The sequence below is a fragment of the Daucus carota genome, chromosome 1, assembly GCF_001625215.2.
Source record: "Daucus carota subsp. sativus chromosome 1, DH1 v3.0, whole genome shotgun sequence".
NCBI classification, from domain to species: domain Eukaryota; kingdom Viridiplantae; phylum Streptophyta; class Magnoliopsida; order Apiales; family Apiaceae; genus Daucus; species Daucus carota.
Window position 1 is genome coordinate 43,620,432 of NC_030381.2, and position 16,236 is coordinate 43,636,667.

At 33.4% G+C, this 16,236-nt stretch overlaps 4 protein-coding genes across 4 annotated transcripts; 1 reads left to right on the top strand and 3 right to left on the bottom strand.

Annotated features, from left to right (window-relative positions):
• Positions 1 to 459: 459 nt before the first annotated feature.
• Positions 460 to 4,334, bottom strand: LOC108211665 (uncharacterized). The gene is made up of 2 exons (XM_017383325.2): positions 3,910 to 4,334; positions 460 to 742 (listed from the first exon to the last, which is right to left on the bottom strand). The coding sequence occupies exons 1-2, from the start codon at positions 4,221 to 4,223 to the stop codon at positions 733 to 735; spliced, it is 324 nt and encodes a 107-aa protein (XP_017238814.1). The 5' UTR covers positions 4,224 to 4,334; the 3' UTR covers positions 460 to 732.
• Positions 4,335 to 5,821: 1,487 nt separating this feature from the next.
• Positions 5,822 to 8,216, bottom strand: LOC108193970 (uncharacterized). Its single transcript, XM_017360838.2, has 2 exons — positions 7,837 to 8,216; positions 5,822 to 6,192 (listed from the first exon to the last, which is right to left on the bottom strand). Exons 1-2 carry the CDS (start codon positions 8,014 to 8,016, stop codon positions 6,019 to 6,021), a joined length of 354 nt encoding a protein of 117 aa, XP_017216327.1. The 5' UTR covers positions 8,017 to 8,216; the 3' UTR covers positions 5,822 to 6,018.
• A 2,885-nt stretch (positions 8,217 to 11,101) lies between these two features.
• Positions 11,102 to 14,159, top strand: LOC108215139 (autophagy-related protein 18a). Its single transcript, XM_017387500.2, has 4 exons — positions 11,102 to 11,949; positions 12,691 to 12,859; positions 13,234 to 13,360; positions 13,880 to 14,159. The coding sequence occupies exons 1-4, from the start codon at positions 11,215 to 11,217 to the stop codon at positions 13,983 to 13,985; spliced, it is 1,137 nt and encodes a 378-aa protein (XP_017242989.1). The 5' UTR covers positions 11,102 to 11,214; the 3' UTR covers positions 13,986 to 14,159.
• Positions 14,160 to 14,440: 281 nt separating this feature from the next.
• Positions 14,441 to 14,872, bottom strand: LOC135150385 (2S seed storage protein 1-like). The gene has a single exon (XM_064086670.1). It carries the CDS (start codon positions 14,870 to 14,872, stop codon positions 14,441 to 14,443), a length of 432 nt encoding a protein of 143 aa, XP_063942740.1.
• Positions 14,873 to 16,236: the final 1,364 nt, after the last annotated feature.

The following is a 16,236-nucleotide window of genomic DNA, read 5'->3' on the forward strand; positions in this document are numbered from 1 at the left end:
TGGTGTAATATACTTTTGTATGATTATCATCAGTCTTTGCCTCTTTGGTGAAAAATAAAGACCCCGCACTTTTCCCCCTGATACTTATGTACGATCAAATAGCGCTGAAGTTTATAATTAAGAAACAAGAAGTCTGAAGTTTATGGTTAAAGGCAAATTAAATGAATGAAACCAAGGAATGAAAGGAAATTGTGAGAATGAAGTATTCACCACCCAATTCACTCCATTTCATTCCTTAGCGAGTAAGAGTAGGTTGGCCAAACCGAAATTACTAGTTCAAAGCAATAAACTAGAAGAATCACCCGCTATACAAACTGGATTTCAAGTATACTGCATGCTTTTAAGCGGAAGTAATTGCAACATTCCGAACTAGTGATATATAATCAAATGCAACGCTGTAAACCTATAAGAGAGAAGAGGCAAATCATGCCCTAGGAAAAATTGCAGTTGCCACATAAATTGACAAAAATTATCTACTGCAATATAGCTAGAGAGATCTTGGGTGTACAGATCAAACAAAATTAATAAAAAATATAGTGTGCAGATGATCAATAATTTCCATCCTGAACAACACTAAAATCATATATTAGTCAAGCTGGTAGTTGGATAACGAAAAAAATGGGCCAAGATGTGTATGCATATAATGAAACAGACTAGTGATTACTAGGGATGCAAGGAGGATTTATTTTGCTTCGTTACTCGCCCAGTTAGAAGCTGTTTGTTGCACCTAGCTCACATACCCCTGCAAGCAAAGCATTCGAGCACATCAGAATATGTAAATTCAGCTGGAGAAAAAAAATCAAAGAATACAGAGTACAGCAAAACTACCTTCATCGGTTGGCTAAAGAGATAACACAAAACCAAAGTAAAAAGAAGAGCAAAAAGGTTAACAGGGTAAAAGATAAAATCAGATATTTTGGTGCAATGAACTATTTGCCAATAATTGGATATGGGAGTGAATGCTAATTTGGTGTTGTGGATACATATTGTAGCATAAAGAAAAAGCACACCAAGAAACGGGTACTTTCAATATGACCGTTTCTTACTGCACCTTTCTTTTGTATGCTTCCATGAGTTCATAACATTGTAATTAAGCTTGCTTCCCTGGATTGGTTCACTCCGAGGCACTGTTTCTAGGATGTAGAGTGACTTACTCATCTTATTGACAAGGGACTTGAGGGTAAATTGCTCAGTAGAATATCATATCATACAATATGAGGTGCCTACAAAGCTGTAGGCTAAGTCTCTGGTGCACTATAGCAATGATTTCTTTTCAGCATTAGTTAGACCTATATATACTCTGAATTCATATTAGTTACCCTTCATCGCTGAATCGACTAGTTGGCGACCAGTCGCGACTAGTCAGCCGGCATGATAACCATGGTTGCTAAATGCTAAGTACATGTGATGTAAAAGATATTGTACAAAAAGAAGTTATATCATTATTTGTTCAACTGGCTGCCAGGACAATTTGGTCGCAGACTGTTTGCTCATGTGGAAACGCAAATACATAACTTTTGAATCACATTGCTCATAAGAACATTGGATTTTTTTATATAACTATAAAATCATTACTAATACTACTTTCCAGTAGTACAAACTTGTGAAAGTCTAGAATATCCACAATACTTTTGGATAATATTACCTAATAAACGAATCTGCAGTTATTGCTAGGGTTGTAATGTCTCTGAAGTCTGAAATTTGAATAGGATGCTGAAATGATTATGAATTATACTTTAGTTGCTATAATATTGTCAGTCTATAGCTTAAATAATTTTTAAAGTACTGATGCTGTTAATATGGCAGGAGCTGCAATATTTTAGTTTAATTTCCAGTACATGGTTGGCATTGGCCACAAAAACAAAACTCTGGTCACTGTTAACATGGACTAAAGGCATATACATTGTTAACATGGTCATTGTATATTTTGAGTCTGCACCTTAGCAAGAGAAGTTCCATCATATGTTTCATTAAGTTCAAAAGACCGTAAAGTCACAAAAGTAGATGTACAAAAGTTCAGTCTAAGGCAGTGTTTCTAGGATGCAAAAGAGTTTTAGAACAAGCAATAGGTCGAGTAGGACGAGAAATACCATACATATTTAAGTAGAGCAACAGCCCTAAGGGTAAATTACTTGGTATATACAGTTTGAGCCTCGAGGGGTCACAAAGCTGCAAATGTACCCAGATTGAATTTTTAACCTGCAAGGGCATCTATATGGTTCTCTATAACCATTCAGCGGAATAAGGATATCTCTGTGCACACACAGCATCATATATGCAATGAGTTACACTTTCCGGACTCGATTTCTTGCTTGCCCATAATGAATATTTCGGTTTAATTTTTTATTTTTTTGTGGATTAAATTTGCAATGTGTCCCAAATTGAATGTACTCTCCCGCCATTGGCATATAGAATAATTTTTCTCATGCTTACTCTACAACTTGATCAAAAATATCTTTAAGCACAACAGTATTATATACCTATTATTCTTAAATACTGGTAGAGTTTTTCACTATAAAATCCACCAAATTTATCGTAGGAACATCTAGAAAAGGAACATCTAGAAATGGGTATATAAATTGTATTTGTACTTAAAAATCTGCAGTCTCTTGTTGATTCACCTTATATGGTCAGATGTTGAAGGATATCACTATTGAAATCAACAAGGCCCCAAAGAAGAAAGAGCTGATTAAAGCAATGAAAGCTGCAGGTAAATCAAATTTGAATACACTTGTGTGCATCTGCTTCTTATGCTTAATGCTGAATGCATGTAGTTTTTCAAATTGGAAGATTCAAGAACAAATGGGATAATAGCTTTTGGGAAAGAAAGCAGATTCTTAAGAAACAAAGAGAGGCTTTAACTATTTCCGAGAGGTTCAAGCTCATGTTGGCCAAGATAAAGGTTTGTGAGCTGTATCATTTAGTTCTGCTGCTAAATAGAAACGTTTCTACTTGTTTATTAAATTAAATTACTATCTTGTCCTAGCAAGTAAGAGATCACTAACATTACTAGTATTTTACCCTTTTACCTTATCCATTTCCTTAAGATATGCATATGAAGAAACCTAGTCTTGTCAGGGAACCTAAGCTAAACCACAATAAACTATAAAGCATTGCTTTAATACCACATGTTATAAAAATTTCAGTAATTAGTAATCTTGGTATTGCTTTCTCTTCCAATTAGTCATTAGAGTGGTACTATCTTTTAAGATGCAAAGATTCTAAGCTAGCCAGGTATTTAAGCACAGACTGTGGAGTTTTATGAATGAATCTTCTTATCCTGAATGCTACCTCCCTCCTACCTTACTCAAGTTTCGACTCTGTCTAATTTCTAATTGTATTCGATCTTTTTAAATAAAATTATAGCAGAAGATATATCCAGAGTACCACTAAAGTAGAATCTTTCCTTTAATAATGAGGAATGTATAAACTTGTAACTTAGTCAATATCCTAAATTCTATTTCTATCATTCCAACCTTCCTCAACTTTTCTGACCCTACGTATACTCCCCCTGATTTTGATCCCACTATATACCACTCACTAAATACTATTTGCCTATTCCTTCCGCAGTTTAACCTACAACTTCTTTTTGACTTGCGAAACTACAAAATAACAACAATTTAACCTTCAACTTTCTCTCTACTTGCGAAAACCAAAAAATAACGCTTCTAAAATACATATAATGCCACTCAATAAAAACAAAAACAAATGCCTAAAACACAAATATAATACTGAATATATTATTTCAGATATTCACTAGAAAGACATAAACATATACACACATTGCATAACCATATACGAATACTTCACGGACCAAAATATTATTCATTGATCGATATTATTTCATTTATCTCGGTTATTTCATCTATCGAACATTAATTTATGGAGATTCCAATGAATGACGTATACCTGACTTTCTTCATGAGAATAGATTTGAGTTTCCGAGCCAGATCCTGCGATTTCAATCTCCGCTCTAAATTCTTCCTCGCCAAGATTCGCTTCTCCGAGTTCTTAATATGGTGAGTCTGCTCGTGCTTAATCAACCGTTCCACTCCACTCGATGTCATTTGTCTCTGCATAAATGTCAGCGCTCTCTCCAGATTGTTCTGCAACACTCTCACTCGTATGCCTCGCCATTGATTGAGTTGTGAACTCAGTGAGTTCAACTCGGTGGACGGCCGTTTTAACACGGTGGATGATAGTCGACTCGCTAGTGAACTCATTTTCAGGGTTTCCGATGATATCAACTGAGGTTTTGGTGAAGATAGATGAAGTTTAATTGGGGAAATGCTGATTGGGCTCTGATGGGACAATTATTGGGCTCACTTCTTTGCTGGCCGGTCCAAAATTGTGCAATGCTCAGTTATATATTTCATATTTTATCTACAAAATATATTATATGTGATCATGTAATAAAAAATGAAATATCAAAAGTCCTAAGATGTGTGAAAATTATTACTTTTGTGTGTCAAAGTATGACTGAAATAGATAAACTGTTGTCTGTTTGTTATTTCAAATTTACTGGTAAGTCTAACTTTTAGGAATATCCGGCTTAATGCATTTTAATTTTATTTTTAAAACAATTGTGTAGTAAAATGTACAGTACATTTAAGCTTTGTTTTATTTTTCTTAGTACAAATATAAATAGGAAGGAAAAAAAAGGGGAGGAGAAATGGCCCCTACATTACTTATTTCCTTTTTGTATGTGATTATCATCACACAGCCATGAGCACGATTGGATAGCCCAGTGGTGGGTTTATCCTCTGTTGTCCCGGGATACCCGGGTTCGACTCTGGCTCACCCCGAGAATTGTTAGAACAGATACTAATTTGTAAGGCATATAAGCCTGTATTGTCAAAAAAAAAATCATCACACAGCCATCAGGAGAATTTGGAGCCATCAATCGCAAACTAATAATGTCTGAGGCCCCGGACTTTTCTCTATACTGTGCTCTTTTTTTCTTCTTTTTTTTTTTTTACACCTCAATAGTCAATACTGTACTTCATTTGGGGTAGGGCTGTCAAAAAAATTCGAAAGATCCGATATCCGTCCGAAAAATCCGCAACCGTATCCGAGAAAAAACGGATATTATTCGTATCTGAAATAAAGCGGATATTATCCGTATCCGAATCCGTGATATTCGAATCCGAAATTAAATACATATATGATATTTAAATTATATATAATATATAAGTATATGTAATTAAAATTTTATTTTATTTAGCTTGTAGTGTGTGTGTGTATGCATTAAATAATACATTTACATAAAATTATATAATTGTACAAATACTCAAACACTTTATACATATATAAAAAATATTATTTGAGCTTAGTCATAAAATAATTGTTCGAAAATCATCGTCAATACAGTAGAGTCATCAAAAAATATCCGACATCCGTTCGAAATATCCGTATCCGTATTTGAGAAAAAGCGGATATTATCTGTATCCGAAATAAAGCGGATATCATCGGTATCTGAATCCGGCCATTGCGGATACGGATACGGATATAGGCATATCCGTATCCGAATTATCCGTTTGACAACCCTAATTTGGGGTGCTGGTCGACAACAATAACTTATTACTGATATATATATCCAGCTGAAAAAAAAATTAGGTGGACGAAGAAAACCTTAAAATGAGTCGGTCATGTATCAAAAATCTAGGGTTAAGTTTTTCTGCTGATAGTGCCCTGACATTCAATTGTTAGGGACCCGGACCCCTTCATTTATACCATTTAAAGACTGAAGAAAAACATAGCAGACAAATAGTGTGACCAATGATGTCTGAGTTAAGGACTGCATAGATGTCGAAATAACACAGTCGATGAAAGTTGTCTCCACTCTTGTACCTGTAGCAATTCTCTTTACAACCACGTACAATAAAGTTTAAATCATATACATTTAAAAGGGAGATAAATGTTGCATGAGAAGTAAGGATGAATTAAAATGATGTGAGCTTCCAGGTAAAACAATTAAAAGTCATTAACCAATTCACGATCCTGTAATTCTAAAATGCGTCACTTCTTTGCTTTAGAAAACCTTAGGCATCGATACTTCTCACCACTTACTGTGATTTCAAGAGCTCCATCTTGGTTATCCTGATTAGACGCTGTTCCCATTAAAACACTCTTCTCTTTCTCAAGGTTTTCTCTTTCAGTCTTTAATCTTAATTCCTGTCTAGCAATTTCTGCCTGAAAGATAAGCAAGGTTTCAATGAGCACACATAAATTGATTTAAGGAATTTTATAACATAAAGATGCGTCTATGTTAATTTGAGGTTTAAACAATCACTTTGTAAAACATGAATTTGCAAGACTCGCATTTTTAAAGCCATAAAAGTAAAATGCAACTAGACATTAGATGTTACCAAACATGAAAATTTAACTTAAACTCATGTTAAAAGATGCCGTAACTCTACCCAGAATGGAACATGCCTGTTTCAGTTTACTCTTGAGAAAACTTTTAAAATAAAAACTTAAATCAACTTGTAGCTAAGAAGCTGTGTGATAAGAACATCAAAGAGGTGTGTTCTCCAGAGGGGTCTTCTTTTCCACACATAACATAATATTGCAAGAAATAGAGGCAAGGTATCAGTTTCAACAACCGCGAGGAAGGAGGTTGCCTCAAATTTTTTGCTTATGCTTGGAAAAAAAAATTATTCTACACGTCCAACGGTCCAAGGTATTACACCAGTCACAATCATGGACAATGCAACGAGACAGCAGTGCTGGTAATGATGCTCAAACATTGATTAAATCTGTTAATTGTTAAAATCCATACAAATAACTGTATCTGTATAAAAAGCTTTTCTCCAATTTCATGGAATCCACAAAATATGTGACAAGTTTAGTTCGAGATATCATATATACCGACAAGCAAGATATCTATTTTGTAAGATTTTCAATCAATATTTATTGATCTCTCAGGTACTTGGGAATAACATTGGTTTGGGTTAACTTAAAAAAGTGACTTCTTACTCATATTAAAGAAGTGGAGAAGTGAGAAGTAAATAAGTTAATAAAATGTTTGGAAAAGAAGCAGAAGCCGTGAGAGAGAAGCTAGAATTCTCAGCTTCTTAAAAGTGCTTCTACATTTTTACACAAACGGGTCAAGAAAAGCAGAAGCCAGAAACAGCTTCTTCTTCTTCCCAAACAGGCCCATAATAAGCCAATCTTGGTATAGACCCAAGGGTACGTAATTAGCTACTTTGCTTGTAACAACATAAATACAGCAGAAAGAATCAGTAGAATCAGAGTTTGTAACATTGGAGAATAGAGATATGCTCGATGAATTCAAAGCTTTGATACTTGTTTTGACCTTAAAAGGATTCTTGATAATGATCGAGTTGAGGCGCTCTAAACAATCACTTGGCAACAGAATATATATTTGCAGGACTAGCATTTTTAAAGCCATAGCCAACTACTCATTAGAAATAAATATCAGATAAAAATGATATAATCATATCCGAAATTAATATTCATTTTCTGATGAGCAATTCCAAACTAACATACTCAACTTCGCCCTTCAATCAGATACCGTTCTAAATAAGTAGATACTATTCAAAAAAACTTGACAGAAATCGCTCCGATTATGAACTACAGGGAGATGCTGTTGCAATTAGTATGAAATTGTAGGAAGGCACGTAATATCCCAGCCATAGCAATTGCAAGGCATAGACATAAATATGACATAAGAATAGTATCTTAGCTTAGTCCGCCGAACTTAACTTCCCTCAACTAAACACATTCTGAGTATTCAAATGCACAGTACCATCCCAAACTAGAAGAATTGCAGGTCAATTCGAAACCGATTAATTACCGAATAATCGAAAATACCTCGCGGCGAGAGAGCTCAGCTTTCCAGGCGGCTTCACGTTCAGCAACCTCGCGTTCACGCTCTTGAATGTAACTCTGCATCTCTCTTTCCTTCATAATCCTGTCCTGTATATCTGCATCCAACGCTTCCTTCAACTCCTCTACAAATTTGTCCACCACCGTCTTTATTCTCAGTGACATCGACGCGCAGCTTCTATTTTTAGAATTCAGCTGTGATTGACAAATCTTATGTACAACTCAAACTCTAATTGGAGAAAAAACAAATCTATACAACTCAATTTCAGGGATTTCAATTTCGCACTCAACTCAACACGAGGGAGGCAAACACGAGGAGAATTGGGCAGATACTGGTTGGGCTTTGCTCATTGGGTACCCGGTCCAAGTATGTGGAGTGCACACTTATGTATATATAATTATGAAATATTTGAGTATGTATTTTCTTTCAAGATCCAAACTGAAATCAAGTCACATAAGCTTTTTTCAAATAAATTATATAAACTAAAATTAAATATATTTTTTTTATCAAATACCCTAATTTATAATTAAGATATTATATAAGGTATCTTTTGAATTTCCTCTAAGCTCCGCATTTCTCCTTACTTTTTGAGAGAGGGATATGCGCTACTTTATTATATTTGTTGTTTTTGGTTAATTGTGCCCGTAGGGCTCTCTGATTTAATTGAAGTTGCTTTCAATTATTTTTGATTGCATATATATATATATATATATATATATATATATATATATATATATATTTATATATTTGTAAGTAGTTGTATACATTGTTGCAAATGCTTACAAATATAACCTTCGTAATTTTTTACCAAAAATTTCAGTAATTTTACAAAAAGTTTCTAGACGTGGATATCTATAAAAAAAACCTAAATATTTGAAATTTATAAATTATATAATTGTTTGAATAATGTCTTTTATAATTTTTTTGTATTTAGATAATTTTAGTTAGAATTTTCGATAATTTATCAATAATGAGGGTTATTATAAAGGAATATAATATAGAAATAATATTTCAAAAGAAAAGGTCAATTTTCTCAACTTTCTCTTTCTCGAATTATTTAGACAACAACAAATATAAGAGTATTTCCATGATGTTGGCTAAAAATGATTGGCTAAATTGAAACCGTAAGATATTGTGTCATACTTGCTGAAACTATAAGACATCTTCGATTTCGATTGTATAGAATATATTGATTAACTATATTTTAAAAATAATATATTATAATTTTAAGCTGCTATAAATAGAATATATTATTTTAATATCATAATAAATGATGTTAAATCGTGCCACAAGTCTACAGAGATTGACCAAATATGAGCCGTATTAGAAGGTTGACTAAAATTACAGACAATGATAATATTCCATTGAAGTTGAATTTGTAATTTTTATACATAACATGCATTAATTATTTTGGCTAAGAGCCTGTTTCTCGTTAGAGCATTTTCAACGGTGCTGTATTGGACTTTTAAGACACTGTTTAAAATTTGCTGAACGTGTAAGACTTCTTCCTTGGATGACAGTGACTACATTGATCAACTATATCTTAAAAATGATATAACAATTAGTGTAAATGTTATAAAAAGAATATTTTAATATGGTTGTAGATTACATAGTTTGAATCTTAGATCTCAAACCTCGATTATTCTTGACAACAAAGGAGTATGTGAGTCCTAAGGGAGGGGTATTTGAATGGAATTTATTTCTCATATTTTTCATATATGTTAAAGTAATTAATATAAATATTTAACACAAAGTTAAAAGAATGATACATAAATATATCATAATAATATTGTTTTTATTTAATTTTAATTAATGGTTTTAGTTTTGTTAAATTAAAAATATTTATTTCAACACTTAACCAAACATATGATATTGTGATATGACGTATCATATCATTATAATCTGATTTAACATTCTAAACTCATACCAATACACGAAACAAATGACCCCTTACTTTCTCGTATGATTGCAAATGCTCTTGCTTTATAATATGAAACTAGTTGAGAAGCGTTGCGGCGGCTTACAAAAATACCATTAATGATTTAAAATTAATATTTATTGAATTAAATAAATTTTATATTATAAACGTCTCGGTGCAATATCAATATTAATATTTAAAATTGGACTATAATTCATGAGTGAGAAAATGAAAATAAATTTCTACATGTAATTAACGATATAAAACACGACGAATCTTTATTTTAGTTGTAATTTTTTTAAGAAGATAATCATGTACTTCACTAACATTGTCATTAATTTTTCCAAACACAATTTCTCAGACATATACACCACCCGTGCATATAAAAAATATACAGCTCTTTAACAGAACTAATTGATGACATCTAGTCATATAAATCGATTGGTCAATAAAACATACAACAAACTTGCAAGAAAATAGGTGTGTAAAATTTTAAAGAATATTGAGATGCAACTCAAAAACAAAAAATGCGTAAGAGTATATCATTGTCATTAATACGAGCATTAATCATGTCTTAAAAGTAATAATGTTCATTACTAACATTGTCATTAACTTTTCTAAACACTATTTCCTAGACATATACACCATCTCTGTATATAAAAAAATATACATGGAGAGACTTGTGTGCTACTTTTTTCCATAATTAAATAATCTAAAACAGAATCGGATTAAAACTTTCAAGCTGCTATATTCCATAATTAATCTGAAACAGAATCAGATTAATTTATGCCAATATATATACCATATCACTTAATCTGAAACAAAATCAAATTAACTCTTTCCCATAATCAAATAATCTAAAACAGAATCAGATTAAAACTTTCAAACTACTATATTCCATAAATAATCTGAAACAGAATCATATAAATTGATGTCAAGATATATATCATATCAATTAATCTGAAACAAAATCAAATTAATATAAGGCATAATATTTTTGAAACTTGCTTCCATTATATCTGAAACTAAAAAAAATAATTTTAATTTTTGATATTTTCCATCCAAAAATTCCAGAAAACTAAAAAAATAGAACGAAGTTATGCGAGAGACGCCGCATACACGCCACTTGTTTTTTCTTTATATAAAGTATATTGATATATTGATACTTAGATGATATTGATTGATTGATGATGATTTCTAGACCCATTTTAAAAATTAATATATTAACATATAAATATAAAATATACAAAATAAATAACTTAGACCCCCACATAAGTTAATTCAAAACGAAACACCGCACCCTGTACAAAGTCTAATAGGAACATAACACTACAACAAAACCAAATATAAACCCCGTACTTAACTTCCGTCAGAAGCATGATACCCCGCTCGTTTCTCCCATTCTTCTCCTCTTCCGTCTCAAACTCCCCTCAATCCAAATCCCATGTTCAAAACCCTCCCTCCCTCTCCAAACCCTAACCCTAATCTCTCCTCCATGACACCCTTCTCCTCCTCCATCTCCACCCCCTCCCCGCCCTCTTCCTCCGCTCCCCCACACATCCACCACGTCAGCTTCAACCAGGACTTCACCTGCTTCGCCTTGGCCACCGACCGCGGCCTCTTCGTCTACCACTGCGACACCCTCAAACAAGCCTTCCGACGCCACCACAACTCCAGCTTCGACATTGTCCAGATGCTCTTCCAGAGCAACGTCATCGCCTGCGTCGGCACCGTCACTCACCCCGGATTTTCCAGTAATAAGTTGATGATTTGGGATGATCGGACCTCTCGGTACAGGGGCGAGCAGTGTTTCAGGAGCCAGGTCATCGCGGTGAGGCTGAGGAATGATAGAATCGTTGCTGTTTTCTCGCAGAAGGTACAGGTTTATCGGTACGAAGATTTCAAGCCTATTCATGTGATCGAGACGTATCCGAATGACAAGGGGCTTTGCGAAGTGTCTTATGGGGCGGGGAACATGGTTTTGGTTTGTTTGGCGCTCAGGAAAGGGGAAGTTAGAGTTGAGCATTATGGGTTGAGGAAGACTAAGTTTATTGTTCCACATAATTCGAGTCTCGCGTGTCTTGCGCTTACCACTGATGGGAAGTTGCTTGCTACGGCGAGCATTCAGGGGACTTTGGTTCGGGTGTATGATACTTTGGATGGCTTGTTGCTTCAGGAGGTATGGTGTACATATTTGATTGCAGATGAAATTTTATGCTTTGTTAGCTTCGGTGATTATAAGATTTTCAATCTTGGATTTTTTGCAGCTTAGAATATATTTACATTCTTCACGTGAGAGAATTTGTGCTGCAATTAGGAGGACAGTTGCTACTTGTAATTAATCGATAACTAGAGATTAGGTGATTGAGTAATTTAAATGATTTATGATGTTCTGCTGCCTGCCTGCCCGACTTGGGAACCCTTTGAAATTTCAACATAGAAAGTTGTTGCTCTGTTCTTTGTGGTGCATCAATACTTAAGTATGACAGCATGGGAATTATGTGCACATATATAAATATAAAATGTTACTGGAAAGGCTCACTTTAGCAAATGAGTGCCTCCTAAAACGGTTTTCACTCAATTTATCATTTTAGAGTCACCGGAACAATATAATGTAATTCATCACTGTCTTCTACCTAATATTAATAAACTCTTTGCTCATTTTAATGGGGGAACGCAGTTCAAGGTCAATTTCAATGATAAGCTCTGTATTGCTATTTATTTTTTTCATACTAGTGCTGTCAAGTTATATTTACATCATCTTCTGCAGGGATTTTCTTTCTAGGCTGTCCTACATTTTGTTTTGAGAAGCCTATTTAAGCCTTTTTCTCTGTACAAGAATGTGCCCTCGCAGTTACTACTCATTTGAGAGTAATCTTGTAATAAATTCGTTCTGATTATATATTTAAACCTGATTTAGGTTAGGAGAGGTGCATTCATGGCTGATATTTATAGCCTAGCTTTCTCCTCTACTGCTCAGTGGCTAGCTGTGTCAAGTGACAAGGGAACAGTCCATGTTTTCAGTCTAAAGGTTGATTCTAGATCAAGTTCAGTTACATCAGCAGTTTCAAGTCTGTCATTCATAAAAGGTAATCTACTGGTCCTGTACTAATATTTAAACATATTGGTGCTGCAAATTATTTATAATGTGCAAAACAATACTAATAAATATATAGGATGCTTCTCTCTATTTATTAATTGGTTGCTAAAGTGAAGAGGCTGCATACTGATCACTCATATTGCGACGTAAATACACAACTTCTTTGAATTATAAGAATGAATATTTCTACCGCTGCTACTGCTAAACTGTTGAATCTCCACCAAAATGTTCTGGTTTCGAAATTACAGTTATAAAACAATAGCTTTTGCATTCATCAAATCGGACTGGATCTTATAATGTACTCAGTCTTGAATGATATCAGTAACATAAATCATTATTAAAGCACTGATGTTTTTCATGCAGGCATGCTGCCAAAATATTTCAGTTCGGAGTGGTCGGTGGCTCAGTTCCGTGTACCTGAATGCTCTCAGTACATTGTTGGCTTTGGCCAGCAAGAGAACACTGTAATGATTGTTGGTATGGATGGAAGGTAATAGTTACTTTCAGGTCTATCTTTATTGTTTATGTATGTTATAAGGCCCTTTCTTTCCTCTACAGTCCTCTTTCTTTTTTCATACCAGTAGTTATATTGGTGGCTATAAGTGGCTGATTCAGGAGGTAGTTAGAGTTGCAGTGAAATTTGAATCCCTTTTGATTTTTTGGGGGGAAAGAGTTGCGAGTTTTGGAGAAATTTGTGTAAAAGCAACTGTCAAGGACAAAAGCTTTCAAAAATTGTAAAGGCTCTGGCGGCTGGCTGGCGGGTGCCCCCAATATTTAATAATGTAAAGTAAATGATGTATAGAAGTAAAACTGGCTAATTGTGCTAGCAAACTGAAACTTAAATCATGTGGTTGAAGTAAGTTTAGACAAATAAATAGGATAATAACAAAGAAGAGGAAGAAAGAAGAGTGATTGGTCGCTCCTATATGCTAATTTTGTGGGCTTTTTTTCGTTGAATTTCCTATATAAGCGCAACTCATGAACTGAGGGCTTATTGTGTTACTTGCAGCTTCTATCGCTGCCAGTTTGATCCAGATAGTGGCGGAGAGATGAAACAACTGGAGTTCCGCAACGTCTTGAAGTTGCAAGAAGAAGAAGAAGAAGAAAGTGTCTGACTCCTGGGAGAGGAAAAGTATACCTTTCACGAGCTGGTAGTGAAAAATAGAGTTTATATGATCATAGGATTACTGGTACATGGACAGTGTTTACTGTTTGTGCATATTAAATCTAGTAAACAATACTGGTTTTTCGTTGTCTGGCTATATTTAATGTCTTGTTCATTTTACAAATTTTGGAAACAAAATGCAATCAACGCCACAATTTTTTTTTTTTTTTTTTTTTTTTTTTTTTTATCAATTTAAGCATAGTCTTGTTATATAGTTTGCTATAAATGAACTGAATATACAGTATGTGAGCTTATGTGCCTGTAAATGGCAAATTTGGAGATTTCGTTCTAATTGCCTAAAAAATAACTCTCCTTCATTTGAGGCTTAACAAACTAGTTTTATTAAATGCTTTTGCTTTACATGAATTCTGCATCGATCTACAAGCATCATTTCAGAATATTTATTTAATAAGTAGCTGCAGGTTGATCTGGCATAATCGTGCAGGAACCAGAAAAATCCAAGTAGCACCGCCTGGGAAGATCCTGTGCAATTTCCTGTATCTGCTTCTTTTCTTCAGGCGTCATTCCATATCCATCACTTTTCCTCTGGTGTTCTATTTGCCACACAACTTCTTTCAGTGCCTTGCATTGGCACTCGGACTTGAATTCTTCTAACTGTGAGCAGCACTCGTCCAAAAAGAAATCACCTTCCGGTGATAAATAAATCAAGCAGTCTTTGATCTCTCCCCTCTCTATCTTGCATTTGCTGTTGATCGGTGTTTCGTTGTTTGTGGTGGTGGTGATGGTGGTGGTTGTGTAGGTGGTAGCGGTTGTTGTGATGACTAAAAAAACTGCGATGAAGAAGGCAGGGAGGGTTGGAGTTATGCCTTTAGCCATGGTTTGTGAAGGAATGGAAATGATAAACATGAATCGAGTGAATATATAGTAGTAATAGTAGTTCTTTTTTCATGATATTACGTGTAACGTGATGTCTATGGAAGATTGATGAGCATACACCACGTAAAAGCTGATGCAAATGCTTCCAAGATGCATTTAATTACATTCATCCGAGTTTGAGTCCTTCGGAGAAGGAGAAGCTTCAGCTGAAAGTCATAAACATGTAGAAATGATCCAACGAAGCCCCAACAAGATCGTAAAATGATTTCAGAAACCAAAATTTGAAATATTAGTTTAGAAAAATATATTGATTTGAAATACCGGAGCACCAAATGCCCCCACAATATGAACAATTTTTTGATGTGAAAGGTGAGCTATTACGTATCCACTATCGTCCCAAAATTATTTTATGAAATGATTGGGACTGAAGGAGTACAATTCAAGGAATGGAGGGAGTATATTCTTAATTATTTTGAACACAATTTTTTATACTATACTTAAAATTTGAATTTGGACACTATTGAATTTATTCTAAGTTATTATATATTAATATTCATTTTTTGTCAAATTTAATTATTATTTTAAATAATATTTTTATCAAATAATAATAAAATATAAATAAAAGAATTAATTAATCTGCTGAGAATTTTATATTATAGTATTACTTTTTAAAAGTTGACTCGCTTATAATCCATGCCATGCACGGTTGATCTATAACATTTATAGTTTTATTGTATATATTTTAAATTTAATTAAATATAAACCGATCATACTCACCGAATTTTACACGTTTTAACTTAATTTATTATAGAAAGGTTTATTAAAACATGCTATATATTAAGGAGACCCTTAAAATAATATCGATCGGCTGATAAAACTCGACCGACCAATAAAATTATTAATATTTCAGTTTTAACATGACAATAATAATAATAATAATAATAATAATAATAATAATAATAATAATAATAATATATAGTACAATTTAAATAAATAGTAAAGATCTACGATATTACTTTTAAAGTGATATCAAAGAGTAATTAAAGATAATATTAGTTGAAACATATCATCGGTTTTATATTAATAATTATATATAATAATAATATTATTTTTATATGTATATTGTATGTGTTGTTTTTAGAAAATCGATTTTTTAGTTAGAAATCTGAAAAAGATAATGAGTTTTAGTTAAAAAAAAAATAGATATTATGTTATTCAATGTTATTTTTAGAAAATTGAGTTTTTTAGTTAGAAAATATATATAAAAAATAATTATAGTTAAAAATCCATAATTCGGCCCGACCAAAATTTGTTTGGGCTTTAACTATATATAATATATAATAAATATAATAAATTAGGGATGA